Source organism: Ictalurus furcatus, chromosome 27 (genome assembly GCF_023375685.1).
Source record: "Ictalurus furcatus strain D&B chromosome 27, Billie_1.0, whole genome shotgun sequence".
Classification (NCBI taxonomy): Eukaryota; Metazoa; Chordata; class Actinopteri; order Siluriformes; family Ictaluridae; genus Ictalurus; species Ictalurus furcatus.
The window spans coordinates 2655612-2674719 of record NC_071281.1 but is presented as its reverse complement, the minus strand read 5'-3'; the positions used below and the strand labels follow the sequence as shown (position 1 = coordinate 2674719).

The window sequence follows — 19108 nt, the reverse complement described above, 5'->3', positions numbered from 1 at the left end:
CTGTTCCTCCTTCACTCATACTGCACTTGTAAGCAGTTATGAACTTCCTCATGACACGAGCAGTAAAGATACGGAAGTTGAGTAGTGCGCGTACCACTGCATTGTGTTTTCACACTTCTCCATTTTAGCTTCGTCTCTTATACAAGTGTGATTAACGCCCTCTTCTTACACTATCGCCTTGCTTTTGTGCTGTAAAAGGCATCTCTGTAACTGAATTATTTTACTTGATAGAGACAGCATACTGTTCTTCTTCTTAGCTCCACAAAATTATACAGGAATTATACTATATGGATAGTGAGCTTGTGCTTGTGGGATCAGAATTAAGGTTATAATATCTGAAATATCATGAGAAAAACCTCGCAACACCATAGCAACCAACCTGATTAGCACAGCAACCACCTAGATACACCATAGCAACAACATGGGATATCATGGCAACCAACAGGAAACATGCTAGCAACCCACTGGAATACATTAGCAATCACCTAGCAACCACATTTAATATGATAGTAATGAATTTTTCACCTACTGTTTTATGAAACTGAGAATTCGGACATACTATTCCTTTAGCATACTGCCTTTCGCCTACTATATATTACAGTCAGCACAGGATTTGCTGAGGTTTTTTGTGATTGTTGCGGTCAAAATGCTTGATTTTGCAACAGCTTTTTTCAAAATTTGTGATGAAACTTGTGGAGTTTTTTGCAGAAAACTACTTGAATTGGTGAAATCGCAATTGAATGAACCCTCCAAGAACCCTCATGAAAAAGTTAAAGAGAGGAGGAGTTACCCTGCCCGGAGGAAGCCCGGGGCCCCCGTCTGGAGCCAGGCCCAGAGGGAGGGCCCAACTGCGAGTGCCTGGTGGCTGGGTTTGCCACGGAGCCCAGCCAGGCAAAGCCCGAAAAAGCAACGTGGCACCCCCCTCTCCATCCTATGGGCCCACCACTCGTGGGGTGAACCGTGGGGGTCGGTGCGCTGCTACACGGGTGGCAGTGAAGGTCAGGGGCCTCGACGGACCAGACTTGGGCGGCAGAGGCTGGCTCTGGGGACGTGGAACGTCACCTCTCTGTGGGGGAAGGAACTGGAACTTGTGCGGGAGGTGGAGCGCTACCGGTTAGATCTGGTGGGGCTTACATCTACGCACAGTCTCGGGTCTGGAACCGTACTCCTGGATAGGGGATGGACTCTATTCTACTCTGGAGTTGACCAGGATGTGAGGTGCCGGGCGGGTGTGGGGATACTCACAAGTCCCCGGCTTAGCGCCATTACGTTGGAGTTTACACCGGTGGACGAGAGGGTCGCCTCCTTACGCCTACGGGTTGTGGGGGGGAACCCCTGACTGTTGTCTGTGCATATGCACCGAACACCAGTTCAGAGTACTCGGCCTTCTTGGAGACCCTGAACAGAGTCCTGTATGGGGCACCAGTAGGGGACTCCATAGTTATGCTGGGGGACTTCAACGCGCACGTGGGCAATGATGGAGATAACTGGAGAGGCGTGATTGGGAGGAACGGCCTCCCTGATCTAAACCCGAGCGGGCATTTGTTATTGGACTTCTGTGCTAGTCATGGACTGTCTATAATGAATACCATGTTCGAACATAAGGAGGCTCATAAGTGTACGTGGTACCAGAGCACCCTAGGCCGAAGGTTGATGATCGATTTTGTAATCTTATCATCTGATCTGAGGCCGCATGTTCTGGACACTCGGTTGAAGAGAGGGGCGGAGCTGTCAACTGATCACCCTCTGGTGGTGAGTTGGATCAAGGGGTGGGGGAAGACACTGGACAGACCTGGAAAGCCCAAACGGGTAGTGCAGGTGAACTGGGAACATCTGGAGGAGGCTCCTGTCTGTGAGATCTTCAACTCACACCTCTGGCGGAATTTTTCTGGCATCCCTGTGGAGGTTGGGGGCATTGAACCCGAGTGGGCAATGTTCAAAGCCTCCATTGCTGAATCTGCGGCGGACAGCTGTGGTCTCAAGGTTTTAGGTGCCTCAAGGGGCGGTAACCCTCAAACACCGTGGTGGACACTGGTGGTCAAGGAAGCCGTCCGTCTGAAGAAGGAGGCCTTCCGGGATGTGTTATCCCGGAGGACTCCGCAGGCAGTTGCAACGTACCAACAGGCCAGAAGGGCGGCAGCTTCTGCCGTGAAAGAGGCAAAGCAGTGGGTGTGGGAGAAGTTTGGAGAGGACATGGAGAAGGACTTTCGGTCGGCACCAAGGTGTTTCTGGAAAACCATCCGCCACCTCAGGAAGGGGAAACGGGGAACCATCCAAGCTGTGTACAGTAAGGATGGGATGCTGTTGACCTCAACTGAGGAAGTAATTGCACGGTGGAAGGAACACTTTGAGGAACTCCTGAATCCGACTAACACACCCTCTATGGTAGAGGCAGAGGTGGAGGCTGATGGGGGATCATCGTCAATTTCCGTGGTGGAGGTCACTGAGATAGTCAGACAACTACGCAGTGGCAAAGCCCCGGGGATTGATGAGATCCGTCCAGAAATGCTGAAAGCTCTGGGTGTGGAGGGGATGTCTTGGATGACACGCCTCTTTAACATTGCGTGGAAGTCGGGGACAGTGCCCAAGGAGTGGCAGACTGGGGTGGTGGTACCCCTGTTTAAAAAGGGGGACCAGAGAGTGTGCGCCATATATAGGGGTATCACACTTCTCAGCCTCCCTGGTAAAGTCTACTCCAAGGTGCTGGAACGGAGGGTTCGGCCAATAGTCGAACCTCGGATTGAGGAGGAACAATGCGGATTCCGTCCTGGTCATGGAACAACGGACCAGCTCTTCGCTCTCGCAAGGATCTTGGAGGGGGCCTGGGAGTATGCCCAACCGGTCTACATGTGTTTTGTGGATCTGGAGAAGGCGTATGACCGGGTCCCCAGAGGTCTACTGTGGGAGGTGCTGAGGGAGTATGGGGTGAGGGGTTCCCTTCTTAGGGTTATCCAATCACTGTACGCCCAAAGTGATAGCTGTGTCTGGATGCTCGGCAAAAAGTCGGACTTGTTCCAGGTGGGGGTTGGTCTCCGCCAGGGCTGCGCTTTGTCACCAATCCTGTTTGTGATATTCATGGACAGGATATCGAGGCGTAGTTATGGTGGGGAGGGCTTGCGGTTTGGTGACATGAGGATCTCATCGCTGCTTTTTGCAGACGATGTGGTCCTGATGGCATCATCGGCCCGTGACCTCCAGCACTCACTGGATCGGTTCGCAGCCGAGTGCGAAGCGGCTGGGATGAGGATTAGCACCTCTAAATCTGAGGCCATGGTTCTCAGCAGGAAACCGATGGAGTGCCTACTCCGGGTAGGGAATGAGAACATAAACAAGTGAAGAAGTTCAAGTACCTCAGGGTCTTGTTCACGAGTGAGGGGACATCGGAGCGGGAGATTGGCCGGAGAATCGGAGCAGCGGGAGCGGTATTGCAATCGCTTTACCGTACCGTTGTGAGGAAAAGAGAGCTGAGCCGGAAGGCAAAACTCTTGATCTACCGGGCAATTTTCATTCCTACCCTCACCTATGGTCATGAAGGTTGGGTAGTGACCGAAAGAACTAGATCGCAGGTACAAGCGGCCGAAATGGGTTTTCTCAGGAGGGTGGCTAGCCTCTCCCTTAGAGATAGGGTGAGGAGCTCGGCTATCCGAGAGGAACTCAGAGTAGAGCCGCTGCTCCTTTGCGTTGAAAGGAGCCAGTTGAGGTGGTTCGAGCACCTGGTAAGGATGTCCCCTGGGCGCCTCCCTAGGGAGGTGTTCCAGGCACGTCCAGCTGGTAGGAGACCTCGGGGAAGACCCAGGACCAGGTGGAGAGACTATATTTCCACACTGGCCTGGGAACGCCTCGGGATCCCCCAGTCAGAGCTGGTTAATGTGGCTTGGGAAAGGGAAGTTTGGGGTCCCTTGCTGGAGCTGCTACCCCCGCGACCCGATTACGGATAAGCGGTTGAGGATGGATGGATGGATGGATGGATGGATGGATGGATGGCAATTGAATGAAATAGTTTTATATGTTTTTTCACAGTGATGTTTGTTGGTAAATGAGACCGTTAATTGTACTCATGATCGACAGACGTGAATCGAAGAGGGCTTTGGCTGAATGCGCGTTGTGATGAGGTCACGTGATGCGTCTTGTCCCAAATCAACGGTAAGTCTGGGGTAATTTAGAAAGCTCCTCCGAATATTTCGGAGTTTGCATGATTTTGCTTTAATTTATGCGATCGTAAATATTCGGACACAGCCCAAGTCTTCATAGTGGTGAGAATAACATGATGGTGAATAAAATCAAAGCAGTTTCACAAGAAATAGACCAGAAGATCAAAAACAGTCTTGTGGGGCAGAGAATGACCTGGTACATGCTGTGTGAGCTTGCGCATCAACCTTAACTAACCCCTACTTAACCAACACTTAACTAACACTTAACTAACATGTCCCTTGTGAGACATTAGGCAGGAACCAATTACATAACAGGGGCGGAGACAGGACAGAAACCAAAACAAAACACACGTGTCAAAAGTAAACAGTCAAGGAAAACCTGGAAGTGCGCGCTGTAGGGGAAATCCGTGACAATAGTGAACACCTCCGATATTGTTTAGTGATCTGTGTCAAGCAAACATCAAAGTTCATTTACGATCTTTATCCTTCTAGTTTCTTTTTCTAAACCTACTTATAGATGTACTGTGTCTCTTTTCTTTCACCTGTTATGAAACGTGTCTCTGTTCCTTCAGAAGGCTGTGAGCTCTGTCCAGTCAGGTTTCAGTTTGTTCAGACTGTCTAATAATGAAATTCTGAAGTTTTCCCACAAGAAGCCGAGCTTCATTTAACCAGACAACTTCATTTCTTTATTTTCAGTGACATATTTTTAGTCACAAATGGTAATACGTGCATGTTGCGAACATACAGAGTTAATTGCTCTCATCTCTTAATGACATTTGGCGTTGAATCAAGTACTACGAATAGTCCTAAAGACATTATACATTATTCTCTAAACAGCTTTAAACCAATAAGGACCGTTCCTGCACCTGCATAAAAACCAGACAGGACAAACTTCCAGCATCAGCTTCAAGATCCTCAGCTTCAACAGCAAAGGTGAGGTAGATGAAATATCAGACAATATATCGGTTAGCGATCATTAGTGCACTGTTGTTGTCCTTTACAATCCCAATATACTGCAAAAGGACTGATATGCAACTAAGCAAAAGCATTGAAGAGAGGGATGTTAATACACTGCAAGGTATATCACAAGAGTAATATAATTCTAAGATGATATTGTGTCCGTATCGTGCAACTTTAATATATTTGTTTTATATTGAATAGATTTCTGCACAATGTGTTTTGATCTTTACTGACACAACTTCTATATTTTAAAATCTTGCTTATGTTGTGATTAAAGATTGAATATAATCTGTTTCGGATGATTTCATGTCCTTTATATTTAAGGCCCATAAATTATGTTTTTCATTATTTATTTTGTCTTTCTACTTTATTATATTAACACTTTTCAAATGACCAGGATTGTTCTCTATTTTATGGAAAGAGGTTTGCACTGCTGTTTGAAGACACTCTATAAATCTAAAAGATAATAATACATGACATAAAATCTCATAAGCTCAATTTTATTCTTGTATGTAGAAACATTTCAAGCACTGTACAGTAACAGATCCGACATAGTAGAATTCATGTTGATGGAGGTTGGTATTCCCTGCTTCATTATCAGTTATCATCATCATTAACCAGATTTTCACTGTAGTTTTACAACACATGAAAATAACAAATAGGATCAGACAAGAGCGAACAGAGTTGTAAGACAGTAACAAGAAATTTAACCAACAGATCAGAGCTGATGGATTGAATCAGTGATTATTTCCCCACTGATGTCAGCGTGAACAGAGATCAAGCGAGTGAAGAGGCGATGATGAGAAAAAGATGGAGAGATAGATATAGTAGAAAATGTGAAGGATGATCCCAGGATGCTACACACACTATATATGTATGTGTGTGTAATACATTAAATGTGCAAAAAGACAACTGAGAAACTAAAGGAACTGCTTGAATAACATAAACGAATGACACTTAATTAAGACAGAAATGAGTTTGTTGTGACGTCTTGATGCTGTTTAACTCTAATCCTCAACTCTAATCCTAAAACTCTCACCCTGAGCATCCTTCCTGAGCCGTTACTAACCAAAGTCAACCGTTAGTTCTCATTCACCAGTTCTGGAGTACTTCTCCTCACTGAGTCGAGTAGCCACACCCTGAAACACACACACACACAATTTCATTATGGCAATTAACAGTCCCAGGAGGCATCACACTTTCAAACACTTCACCACAGATATGGAACTAATTTGAACATCAGCCATCTATCGTGATAAATCCAATAACATCTGGATCTGTCTAAGCTACAATGCTGAAAAGTAAATCTGGAAGGAAAAATAAAACATCTGTACAGTTCTGGTGAAAGAGAGGTGGCAGTGACAATTGGCTGTGCTGACTTGATATTCACCCCTTTAGCTACACCACTTTTAGGAGGACACACAATCTTTTATGAAACACAGGTAGTCTTAATAAGTTGCACCATCTAGTGTCAGCCTTAGGAAATGCATTTATTAATGTCAGTCGGGTGAAGCAGGTGTACACACTTACCGTCAGCGTGTCATAATCAGAGGACATGGTTGCAGGGTTCAGGGTTGTGTAAGTGTCACTGGCAGAGCAATTAACATTCTAGAAGGGTGAAATGAGAGTTTAGAGAACCACAGATAGTATGTGCATGGTAACACACACACACACACACACACACACACACAGACACACACACACAAAGACAGTATACGTACTTGCAGAGTGTCATAATCCGGGGATGTATTCATGGGGTTCAGTGCTGTGTATGTGTCATCTCCAGGCTTTGGAACACTCTGAGAGAAATGAAGAGAAAATGTCTTCAGTATTTATTCAATAACACATTTATAGGAACTTTATGTGGAACTTGATGAAGATAAAGACGTAAAGTGAAAAGTTCTCTCAGTACCTGAATGTCTGTGTCTCTCTCTGCTCCTCTCTTCCTCCTATTCACACAAACAACATAAAAACATGGCTGTTCAAACCGTTCCTGCTTCATTCAGCTAATGATAAACACTGGATTAAGTTTACGGTACAGATTCACTGTAATGATGAAAGAATTCAGTCGCTCACTTAATGCACAGAACGGCAGTAAGAAGAGAGAGAAGCAGAGCAGGAACGAGTGCAGCAGCTCCCCATACAGCATGCAGCTTCCACACCTTCGCTGAGCTCTCCTCATCACCTGAGATAATCAAAAGCTTTCAGTCCATGTACAGAAGCTTATACTATTTACTGTGTAATATAATTTATTTTTATAAAAGCAGTACTGAAATTAATCAAATGCTAGTAAACATGTAAACTCCTCCTTGCTAGCCTTCCCACAACCTGTCCTCTTGACCCTATCCCTTCTCACCTTCTTCAGTCCATCTCTCCTACACTATTACCTGCACTCACACACATCTTTAACACATCCCTCTCTACTGGCACATACCTTACCTCATTTAAGCAGGCCCAGGTTTCCCCACTGCTTAAAAAACCCTCACTTAACCCTGCTGCAGTTGACAACTACAGACCTGTTTCCCTCTTCCCTTTTCTTTCCAAAACTCTTGAAAGAGCTGTTTTTAATCAACTCTCCAATTTTCTCACACAGAACAACCTCCTGGACACCAAGCAGTCTGGCTTCAAAAGCAATCACTACACGGAGACTGCTCTGCTTTCCGTCACTGAAGCCTTACGACTAGCAAGAGCAACCTCTAGATCATCTGTCCTCATCCTACTCGAGCTCTCTGCTGCTTTCGACACTGTGAATCATCAGATCCTCCTGTCAACTCTCTCCAGCCTGGGCATCAGCGGAACGGCTCTGCGCTGGGTGGAATCCTATCTCTCAGACAGATCCTTCAAAGTATTGTGGAGGGGAGGTATTTCTGAAACTCAGCAACTCACAACTGGAGTTCCTCAGGGGTCAGTTCTGGGTCCACTGCTTTTTTCAATTTATACTACATCTCTGGGGCAGGTGATTGAGTCTCATAGCTTCTCATATCATTGCTATGCTGATATGCACTCAGCTCTATTTGTCCTTTCAGCCTGATGATCCATCTGTCTCTGCACGCATCTCTGCTTGCCTGTCTGACATCTCGAACTGGATGAGGGAACACCACCTTAAGCTCAACTTGGCAAAATCTGAGCTTTTTCATCATCCCAGCCTGTCCCTCACTCAACCACAACATCACTGTACAGCTTGGTCCAACCACCCTCAAGCCAACCAGGACAGCCAGGAACCTTGGGGTGACTTTTGATGACAGCTTGACCTTTACAGACCATATTTCAACAACTGCACGGTCCTGTAGATTCATTCTGTATAACATCAAGAAAGTCAGACCCTATATCACCAAAGAGGCTACACAGCTACTAGTCCAGGCTCTTGTCATATCAAAAATGGACTACTGCAACTCACTACTCTGAGGCCTCCCAGCCAGCTCCGTCAAACCTCTTCAGATGATTCAGAATGCAGCAGCATGTCTCATCTTCAACCAGCCCAAAAGGACTCATGTCACACCCCTCTTCATCTCCCTCCACTGGCTTCCTGTAGCTGCTTGTGTCAAATTCAAGGCCTTGATGCTCATGTACAAGGCCTTGTCTGGAACAGCACCGTCCTACCTCAACACTCCTGAAGGCTTACGTTCCCTCACGCAATCTACGATCGATTAATGATCAGTGATTAGTAGTGCCTACTCAGCGTGGCTCAAAGTCCCTTTCCAGAACCTTTACACTAACTGTCCCTCAGTGGTGGAACGAACTTCCAACTTCAATCCGGACCACAGAATCTGTCACCATCTTCAAAACACAGCTAAAGACCCACCTCTTCCGTGAGCATGTAACAAACCCCTAAAATATCAAAAACTTAATCTGGCACTTACATCTCTAGTCTGCATACTTTGCTTTTCTAGAACTCAATTAAAAGATCTTGTACGGTAAGACTACTTGTAGTGTTCTCCGCGTGATATATCGCTTTGCTTGTATTCTCTCATTTGTAAGTCACTTTAGATAAAAGCATCTGCTAAATGAATAAATGTAAATGTAGATTGTAGAAAACACCATTTCTGGTTTGTTGATGCAGAAAAGCAGGTGAACACTGATTAATTCACAAGTAATAAAACATCATGATTAAATAGCTCTTTCAAAGTTTACCTATCACATCCAGGTGTGTTGGTGTAGAGTTGTGCTGTCCCAGCTGGTTGTGAGCAGTGCAGTAGTACAGTCCGCTGTGCTGGGAGCTGATGTTGCTGATGCTGTAATTCTGGCCTGTTGTCAGCAGTGTGTCTGCAGCTGCTCTCTGTTTAAACCAGGAGTAGGTGAGAACAGGAGGGTTTGCATCACTGCTACAGCTCAGAGTCACTGAATCCCCCTCCACGCTGTCTCCAGAGGAAAGAACCACTGCTCTGGTGTTTTTAGGAGAATCTGATTAGAAATAAAATACCTGAATCAGCTGGGGTGTGTTCAGAATCAGCATTTGATACAGATATAGATGTACTATGATTGAGGAGAGTAAAATCCACACTCACACACTGGAGGAGAGAGGAGACTGTCATGGCCTTCAACAGCACAGCTGTAACTGACCGCACCACCAACTGCAGCTACAGAGCAGGAGGCAGATTTACACTCAGACACACGCTGTCCGTTCTTGTACCAGATGTAAGTGGGGATGTTAGACAGAGTGCAGGTGGTGATGCAGCTCAGATTCATGTACTGCTCACTCCAGTCTGATACTGTAACCTTCAGATCTGAAAATAATACACGGGACTTATTATTTTCATTTATATAATCTCTGTAAATGTAATTAAATGTATAATGTATAATTATGTGACATTACCTGTGACAGACAGAGAGACTCCAGGATCACTGGTGTATTTGCCTGTAGGATCATCAGTGTAGAATCTGAATCTGTATGTTTGAGCATCTCTCTCTCTCAGGTTAGTGATTCTCAGTCTACAGTTATTCTGGGAGATCTGTGTGTACTGCACTCGGCCCTGATACTCCTCATCATCTCTCACATCCCCAGATTCAGCACCAGCCTGCTCTTTAATGAACCAGAACACTTCTGTGACCTTGTAACGATTAGGGAAGGTGTAATAACTGTGTATGTCCACTGACGAGCCAATCAGAGAGCAGATAGTCTGGGTGGAGTATGTCACACTCCAGCAGCTCTTCTCATCAAAAACACCTGAAACAAAACAAAATGAGAACAGAAATCCAGATCTAGTCATGAATCACTGCATGTGAGCTTATTGCACTCTAACAGATATGGGGAGCTAAACGAAACAAATAAATAAATTAATAAATTAATAAATAATAAATAAGTTGTGATCTTTTGCTATCTTTAGAAAATAACTTTTGTTATCTTGAAATCACATGAAAAAAACAACAACTCATGGCCTTTCTGGACTTCAGTAGAAAACAGAAATGGTTCTGTACATTGTAGATTGCTCTACAGTGTCTGCATTTGACTTTTCTCTCTATTATTTAACATGAGTTGCTATCTACATATATCAGAATGATCTCAAATGTTAAAAAATAAAAAAGTCGGAGAGAAAAGAATATTCATCTTTTATTGTCCCATAAACAGAAGCTGGCAGTGAGATGATGACAGAGTGAGTGAAGTGTAAAGTGAGTTCTTACAGACAGCAGGAGAGCGAAGCTCCTCGTGTCCTCTTACAGCACAGGAGTAGCTGCCTGCATCCTCACTACTGACATACAGATCATTTCTGTCCTGGTCAGTAACACGCTGTCCGTTCTTGTACCAGATGTAAGTGAGGTTGTTAGACAGAGTGCAGGTGGTGATGGAGCTCAGCTTCTTGATCCAGCTGTACATGTCTGATACTGTAACCTTCAGATCTACAAATTATAAACTGGTTCATTATTTTCATCTATTCCATCTATATAAATGTATTAAAGCTGCAGTACTGAATTTTTGCCTCTCTATCGCCATCTCTGTTTGAAACAAAATTGCAAAAAAAGAAAATTATAAGAAACTCAATACCTAGATGAATCAAGCGAACAAGTGCACTAATGTTAGCTAGCTACCTATTGAGCCACTGAAATGTCACCTGTTCAGCAGAAAAAAGCCATCTCTGAATCAGTTTTCAATCTCTTCAGATCTCTGAGGTTTCGCCACCTCACAAAAGCCATGCCTATGTTTATTCTTGTTTTAGAACGGGCTCTGTCGCTTTCTTTTTTGACTGCAGGCTCTTCACAGTTCGAGGCTTCTTGGTTTTAATAACAGCTGATTCTCCAGATGTCAACGATGATAGCCATTTAGAACTAAGTTTAAATTATAAGCAACTGTTGTAAGAACAAGCTACGAACACTCCACTATCTTCAGCATCCACACACGCGATATAGTAGCTGGGTCTTCTTTCTGTTTACGGACGTGACATAATCAAGCAAAGACGAATTACTTCAAACTCACATTTCTCACAAAATCCGACCTGACAGCTCAAATTATAAATCATTATTATAAGCTTGCTGTTGTGAATAGGGGTAAGGTAAGGAGACAGTTTTCAACACTGATTTTTTATGTACTTGCTCAATAATTGATTTTTGTTCATTCTTAACCACAAAAGTTCCGTACTGCAGCTTTAAGTAAATGTTATTAAATGTTAAGTAAATGTATAATTGTGTGGCATTGTTACGATTCCTCGGCAGAGGCAAGCGCGGATGAGCAATCTGGAGTACGTGGGGCAGACGAAAGATGGACCATGGAACGAAATCAAGGTCAGATAATCGGGCAAACGGGTAATACTGGGCGAACTTGAGCGTGAGCATGGCTGGGAAGTGCAGTCCTCATCCGCCATGTCCATGGGTGGCACTACATGCTGAGAACTGCAGCTGTTAGTTCGCCGTGGCATAACAGAGCCCGCCCCAAAGGGCTCACTCCGGGAGCCGAATCCCTTCAAGGCCTCCCTCTCCTCCGGGGACCAGGTTTATCTGGATGAGCCGTTTGAAAGTCTCTACGCAGATTTGTGTCCAGAATGTCTTGGGATTGGATCCAGCACTGTTCCTCTGGTCCATACCCCTCCCAGTCTACAAGATATTCGAGTCTTCCTCTCCTACGTCTGGAGTTCAGGATGTCGCGGACGGCTGGGTGGCCTTCAATCTCCAGCGGTTCCGGAGGGGGTCCTCCGGTACCGCTGTGGCCAAGGGGCCCAGTATCACGGGTTTGAGTTGCGAGACATGAAAAGACGGGGTGATGCGACTGTGTTTTGGTAGGTCCAGGCGGTATGTGACCTCATTAATCTGTTTCAGGTCTTGGAAGGGCCCAATATACATGGGTTGAAGCTTTTTGCCCGGGAGGGGTGACCTTAAATCTCTTGTGGAGAGCCACACCCTGTCTCCGGGTCGATAGTTGGGGTGATCCCTCTGACGCCTGTCTGCCTTACGTTTGGCGGTGCGGGACGCCTGCACCAGCCTTTGGTTGGCACGTTCCCAGACCTGTTCGTTTCGGCGGAACCACTCATCTACCGCTGGTGAGTCAGTGTGGGAGGCGTTCCAGGGGAACAATGGTGGCTGGTAACCCAAGACACACTGAAATGGAGTGAGCTGGGTGGCGGAATGCCGTAGTGAGTTCTGTGCGCATTCTGCCCACGGTAGGAAGTGGCTCCAGTCCCCTGGATTGGTGGAACAGAAGGTTCGGAGGAACCATATGACCTCTTGGTTGGCCCGTTCTGCCTGTCCGTTGGCCTGGGGGTGGTACTCGGAAGTGAGGTTAACGGTGACCCCCATCTTCTCCATGAAACTGGCCCAAACGCGAGATGTGAACTGTGGACCCCTGTCAGTCACAATCTCCTCGGGAATACCAAAGTACCGCAACACATGTTGGAAAAGGAGTTCAGCCGTGGTAAAGGTGGATGGGATGGCCGGTAGTGGAATTAGGCGCAGGGATTTCCAAAACTGCTTGACGACCACCAATATCACGGTATTTCCCTGAGACTCCAGCAAGTCCGTAATAAAGTCTAGGTCCAGGTGGGACCACGAGCGTTTAGGTATGGTAGAGGCACCAACCTCCCGGCAGTTAGAGCATGTGGTCCCTTGGACTGAGAGCAAGTGGAACAAGAGGATACGATGCGCTGTACCTCCCTAGGCATATTGGGTCACCAGTACTTTTCGGCCAGCAGTTGGTACGTGTGGCGGGCTCTCGGGTGACCCATCACCAATGTCGTGTAGGCCCAGGTGATGAGTTCTAGACGATACCGTTTCGGTACGAACTGTTTACCGGGAGGACAGGCTGCCGGGATTCGTGACCTGGGGATACGGGCTAAGGTTTGCTCTTGGGTCCACTCCATGGTGCCCACTATGCAGGAGGGAGGCACAGTATAACTTTCCTGGTCTGCCCGACCCTCAGGGGAGTGGATTCGCGACAGTGCATCGGCTTTTGTGTTCTTTGATCTGGGCCTATAAGACAGGGTGAATTGGAACCTGGAAAAGAATAGGGACCAGTGAACCTGGCGAGGCGTGAGCCGTTTGGCAGTTCTAAGATACTCTAAGTTCTTGTGGTCTGTGTAGATAACAAATGGGTGTGCGGCTCCCTCCAGCCAGTGTCTCCACTCCTCTTGGGCCAGCTTAACAGCCAGGAGTTCTCGGTTCCCCACATCATAGTTGCGTTCCGCTGGCGACAACTTCTGGGAAAAGAACGCCATGGGATGCAACTTGGGTCTGTCTCCAAATCTTTGAGACAGGATAGCCCCCACTCCCGCTTCAGACGCATCAACTTCCACAACAAATGGCCTGGAGGGTTCTGGGTGTCTGAGGATGGGGGCTGTGGTAAAGGCCCGCTTAAGCTTCTCCAGAGCCTCCTGGGCGATTGGTGTCCAAAGGAGTCGCCGGGGTTTACCTTTCAGGAGGGATGTCAGGGGTTGCGCCACCTTACTAAAGTCTCAAACAAATCGCAGATAGAAGTTGGCGAAGCCAATTAAACGCTGCAACTCCCTGACGGTTCGAGGAGTGGGCCATTCCACGACCACTTGAATCTTGCGATGGTCCATGGCGACTCCCCTTGGGCTAATGACATACCCTAGGAATGAGATCATGTGTTGGTAGAACTCACACTTCTCAGCCTTTACGTAAAGCTTGTATCGCAACAGGCAACGCAATACTTGCCAGACATGCTTGGTGTGCTCCTCTAGGGATGTCGAATATACCAAAATATCGTTGATGTAGGCGACAACGTACCTCCCCAGCATGTCCCTCAGGGCATCATTGATTAGGTTCTGGAACACTGAGGGGGCATTAGCGAGCCCATACGGCATGACCAAGTACTCATAGAGTCCGGAGGTGGTACTAAAGGCCGTTTTCCACTCATCCCCCTCCCTAATGCGGATCAGGTTGTATGCACTGCATAGGTCCAGCTTCGTAAAGATGGTCGCGGACTGTAGCTGTTCCAGGGCCAAGGGAACGAGAGGCAGGGGATACCGGTACTTTACTGTCACTTGGTTGAGGCCCCGATAATCAATGCATGGCCGGAGGCCCCCTCCTTTCTTCTCTACAAAGAAGAACCCGGCAGACACAGGGGACGTGGAGGGTCGAATGTACCCCTGCTGGAGAGCTTCCTGGATGTATTCCTCCATGGCCCGCTGTTTAGCCTGGAAGAGCGGGTACACACGGCCCCGAGGTGGGCTGGCCCCAGGTAGGAGATCAATGGCACAGTCATAGGGTCTGTGAGGTGGTAGGCTACTTGCTCTCTCCTTGCTGAACACCTCATGGAGGTCACGGTATTCTGGGGGGATCTTGACCGAGACATGGGACAGGGGACTTTCCACAGTCATGGTGGCCAAAGGGACCATGGGACCCCTCAGACAATTGTGCAAACAATATGAGGACCATTGGGTGAGTTGTTTGTCTGTCCAGGAGATTTGGGGATTGTGCCATTCTAGCCAGGGTAGGCTGATTATGACTATGTCTTTTATAACTTTTATAACTTTTGATGCAGTGCAGGTGTTCATAATCAAAACTCCGGCGAACTCGAGCACGGGCATGGCTGGGAAGTGTAGTCCTTGTCCGCCATGTCCGTGGGCGGCACTACATGCTGAGAACTGCAGCCGCGAGTTCACTGTGGCGTAACAGGCTAGACAGATAGACAGATAGAGAGACTCAATGATCACTGGTGTATTTTCTCCCATCTGTGTAGAATCTGAATCTGTATGTTTGAGTATCTCTCTCTCTCAGGTTAGTGATTCTCAGACTACAGTTATTCTGGGAGATCTGTGTGTACTGCACTTGGCCCTGATACTCCTCATCCTCTCTCACATCCACAGGTTCAACACCAGCCTGATCTTTAATGAACCAGACTGATTTTATCACTGTGTGTCCTGCAGGGTGTTTATAAGAGCAGGAGACATCAATAGACGTGTCTTTCAGAGCACACACACGTTCAGGAGTGTAAGTCACACCCCAACATTCTTTAACCAGTACACCTGAAACACACAGAGAGGTGCACACAGGAAGGAAGAACTCCAATGACGAGAGTTGCATTTAGACTTCTGAGGCTGAAATGAAGGTGAAATGTGAGTTGGTCTGTAAACCAGTAAAATATATAATTAAAGGAAATCTGGATCAATATAATTCTAACATCTGATCTACAGCTAGATTTGCATTTCTCCCTTCACTGTATAAAATAAAATAAAAGCAGCAACAAGTCGTATTTTATCTGCAGCGCTTTTAACAAATTTATGAGTCAAAACTCCATATTTTCTGTTTTATAAACACTTAGCAGCTCAGATGTGTTTATTCTCTGTGTTACTGAAAATGAACGCAAATATTCTGAGGTGGAATTGTGAAACAATTAAACCCTCATTTGCACCCTAGAATGTTAATGTCACAGTTTCCCATTTAAGCAGCGCACGGGAGAGCATGTGGGTGCGGGTGCACGAGCAAGGTGCGTGAGCATCTGCTTCTCGATTGTTGACAATCATGACATTGTGTACATTGGACACGTGCTTTTATGTTTCTGTTATGTTTCCTCCCAGTTCTGTCATTGGCTGTTGTTTAGCATGTGTCTAGATTGCTTTCACCCGTCAGCAATCAACACGCTGATTGTGCTTGTATATATACCGCGCGTCTCCCAGCACACGGCGCGGAATATTATAGTAGATTAGAATAGTTTAGATACTTAGTTTAGATTCTTTACGATAGTTTACCTCAGTCATAGTCATAGTCCATGTTATGTTCCATGTTAGTTTAGTTCAGTTCATTGCTGGTTTTTCCGCTCCCAGTTCCTAGCCATTGTTTATGTTTCTTGTTTTGTTTCTGGACCCTGTTTTCCGTGACCGTGACCTTGATTCCTGCTTTGCCCCGTTTATGCCTGTTTGCCGATCACCTGACCATTGCCTGTTTCACGACTACGTTCTTTGTTCACTCCTTTGGATTTACCTGCCTGTGTCTCTCATTAATAAAACTGTCAAATTGCAATTGCATCCGATCTATCTTCGTTACGTCTCGAGATGTGACAGTTAAAAGCTCTACCAGTGACACTTACACAACCTGGACCCTGCAACCATGTCCTGTGATGTAACTGCTGTTGTGTAGTTTTGCAGCTTATTTGTGTGTGTGTGCGTGTGCGCGCAAGTGTGTGTGTGCGTGTTACCTGTAACAGTTAGATGAACTCCAGATGAAGCTGCTATCCAGTCACTGCTCTGTGTTTTAAATCTGAAGTTATAAACTCCAGAGTCACTCACTCTCACATTCCTCACTGTCAGCTCACAGGAAGACCACCAGGTGCTTACAGACACTCGTCCTGAGTATTGTGGATCTTTCCTCAGGTCTCGTGGTTCTCCTTCAGAGCTCTGGACTCGATACCACTCTCTCTGTATGACACTGGAGTGACCAGGTGTAAATTTACAGGGGATTTTTACTGTAGATCCAGTAACAACACAGAGACTCTGAGAATAGAGAGCTACACTGTGCTGAGCCTGAATGCCTGGAACACACACACACACACACACACACACACACACACATATACACACACACGCACACACATACATACACACACACACACACACACACACACACACACACACACACACACACATCCACATACACACACACACCAGAAGCATAAAGTTAAGTGAGTTAAACACATACAGCAATGACTCATGCACTGACCAGCAAGACTGTAACCACAGCTTTAACCACCGCTGTGGCTGCTGCTGTTCTCAGTCACGAAAATGGAGATAAAAATAGAACTCAGTTTGAAACTGTTCATAAACTTCATCTGGGTTTATAGAATAAACAGTACAAATAAACTCACACAGAAAAAGAGAGGTGCAGGACATTAATATATTATATAATACATTCATAACATAATGTAATTTCATAATGTAAAAATAATATAATATAATGAATTGATATATGTATGTTTCAGTAGAATTTGCAGTAATACATTTGGTTTCTTGCTCTATAACTCGTGTCTTTTACTCTACAACTTCTTACAAATGTTCGTTTCTGCACCTAAATCTTGTCAAATTCATAAAAATACTTCCAAACACACAGACCTGTTGAAGACTTTTCTGAACTGTTGCAGTAGTGACACAACAGCACATAAAAACTGTAGAAAGAGCTGAAATACTGGAAAAGTTTACCTGTCAGTAACATGAGGATCGCTGCTACTGTAATATCTCTCCACATTCTGTACAACACGGTGACATCCGCCTTCAGACAGCTGACACTTGAAGATCCACCACGTGTAGAATTTAGACCAAAATATCCTTATAAATACAAAATAAACCTATCTTACTGTTTTAATGAACATTAACTGCCTTAATCAGCCTGTTCCTCCTTCACTCGTACTGCACTTGTAAGCAGTTATGAACTTCTTCATGACACGAGCAGTAAAGATACGGAAGTTGAGTAGTGCGCGTACCACTGCATTGTGTTTTCACACTTCTCCATTTTAGCTTCGTCTCTTCTACAAGTGTGATTAACGCCCTTTTCTTACACTATCGCCTTGCTTTTGTGCTGTAAAAGGCGTCTCTATAACTGAATTATTTTACTTGATAGAGACAGCATACTGTTCTTCTTCTTAGCTCCATGAAATTATACAGGAATTATACTATATGAATAGTAAGTTTGTGCTTTTGGGATCAGAATTAAGGTTATAATATCTGAAATATCATGAGAAAAACCTCGCAACACCATAGCAACCAACTTGATTAGCACAGCACCTAGAAATACCATAGCAACAACATGGAATATCATGGCAACCAACAAGAAACATGCTAGCAACCCACTGGAATACATTAGCAATCACATAGCAACACCCTAGCAACCACATTTAATATGATAGTAAACACCTAGCAACAGCCGAGCTACCAACCAGGATAGGTTGTCACCCTGCCTTTATAATATGAGATTGTCCCGGATTGAAAAATGAAATGCTGCATCCTTTGATGAGTCAGTAAGGTACATGATTTGTCCTGTATTTCTCATACACATTGTTTCATACATACACATAGGCTGCATCTGAAATCACATACTGTGACAGTACTGTATCTACTGCATTCGATTCAGTACGTACAGCTTGGCCGTCGATGCAGTACGTACAAGTATAAGTGTGTAGTAGGAAGACAATCCAGACATACTACATCCGTCATGTTAGCAATGTCATGTGACCTACAACCTGAAAAGAGCCGACACGCTACCTTCCGGCATTTTTGATTCTGACTGCTATTCCACACCAGTCCCATTGCATTATGGGATAGCGCAGTGTGCACTGCTTCCGTACTGCAGAATCGAGGCGGAAGCAGCCGGTCATCCAGGAATTTCTCACCTACTGTTTTATGAAACTGAGAATTCGGACATACTACTCCTTTAGCATACTGCCTTTCGCCTACTGTATATTACAGTCAGCACAGGATTTGCTGAGGTTTTTTGTGATTGTTGCGGTCAAAAATGTTTGATTTTGCAACAGCTTTTTTCAAAATTTGCCATGAAACTTGTGGAGTTTATTGCGGAAAACTACTTGAATTGGTGAAATCGCAATTGAATGAAATAGCTTTGTATGT

General features: G+C 45.5%; 1 protein-coding gene across 1 annotated transcript; it reads right to left on the bottom strand.

Moving 5' to 3' along the window:
• Window positions 1-5214: 5214 nt before the first annotated feature.
• Window positions 5215-16914, bottom strand: LOC128602986 (sialoadhesin-like). The gene is made up of 11 exons (XM_053617156.1): window positions 16690-16914; window positions 10731-10946; window positions 9925-10275; window positions 9617-9835; window positions 9243-9512; window positions 7188-7296; window positions 7024-7060; window positions 6833-6910; window positions 6642-6719; window positions 6151-6250; window positions 5215-5739 (listed from the first exon to the last, which is right to left on the bottom strand). The coding sequence occupies exons 2-10, from the start codon at window positions 10921-10923 to the stop codon at window positions 6200-6202; spliced, it is 1386 nt and encodes a 461-aa protein (XP_053473131.1). The 5' UTR covers window positions 10924-10946; window positions 16690-16914; the 3' UTR covers window positions 5215-5739; window positions 6151-6199.
• Window positions 16915-19108: the final 2194 nt, after the last annotated feature.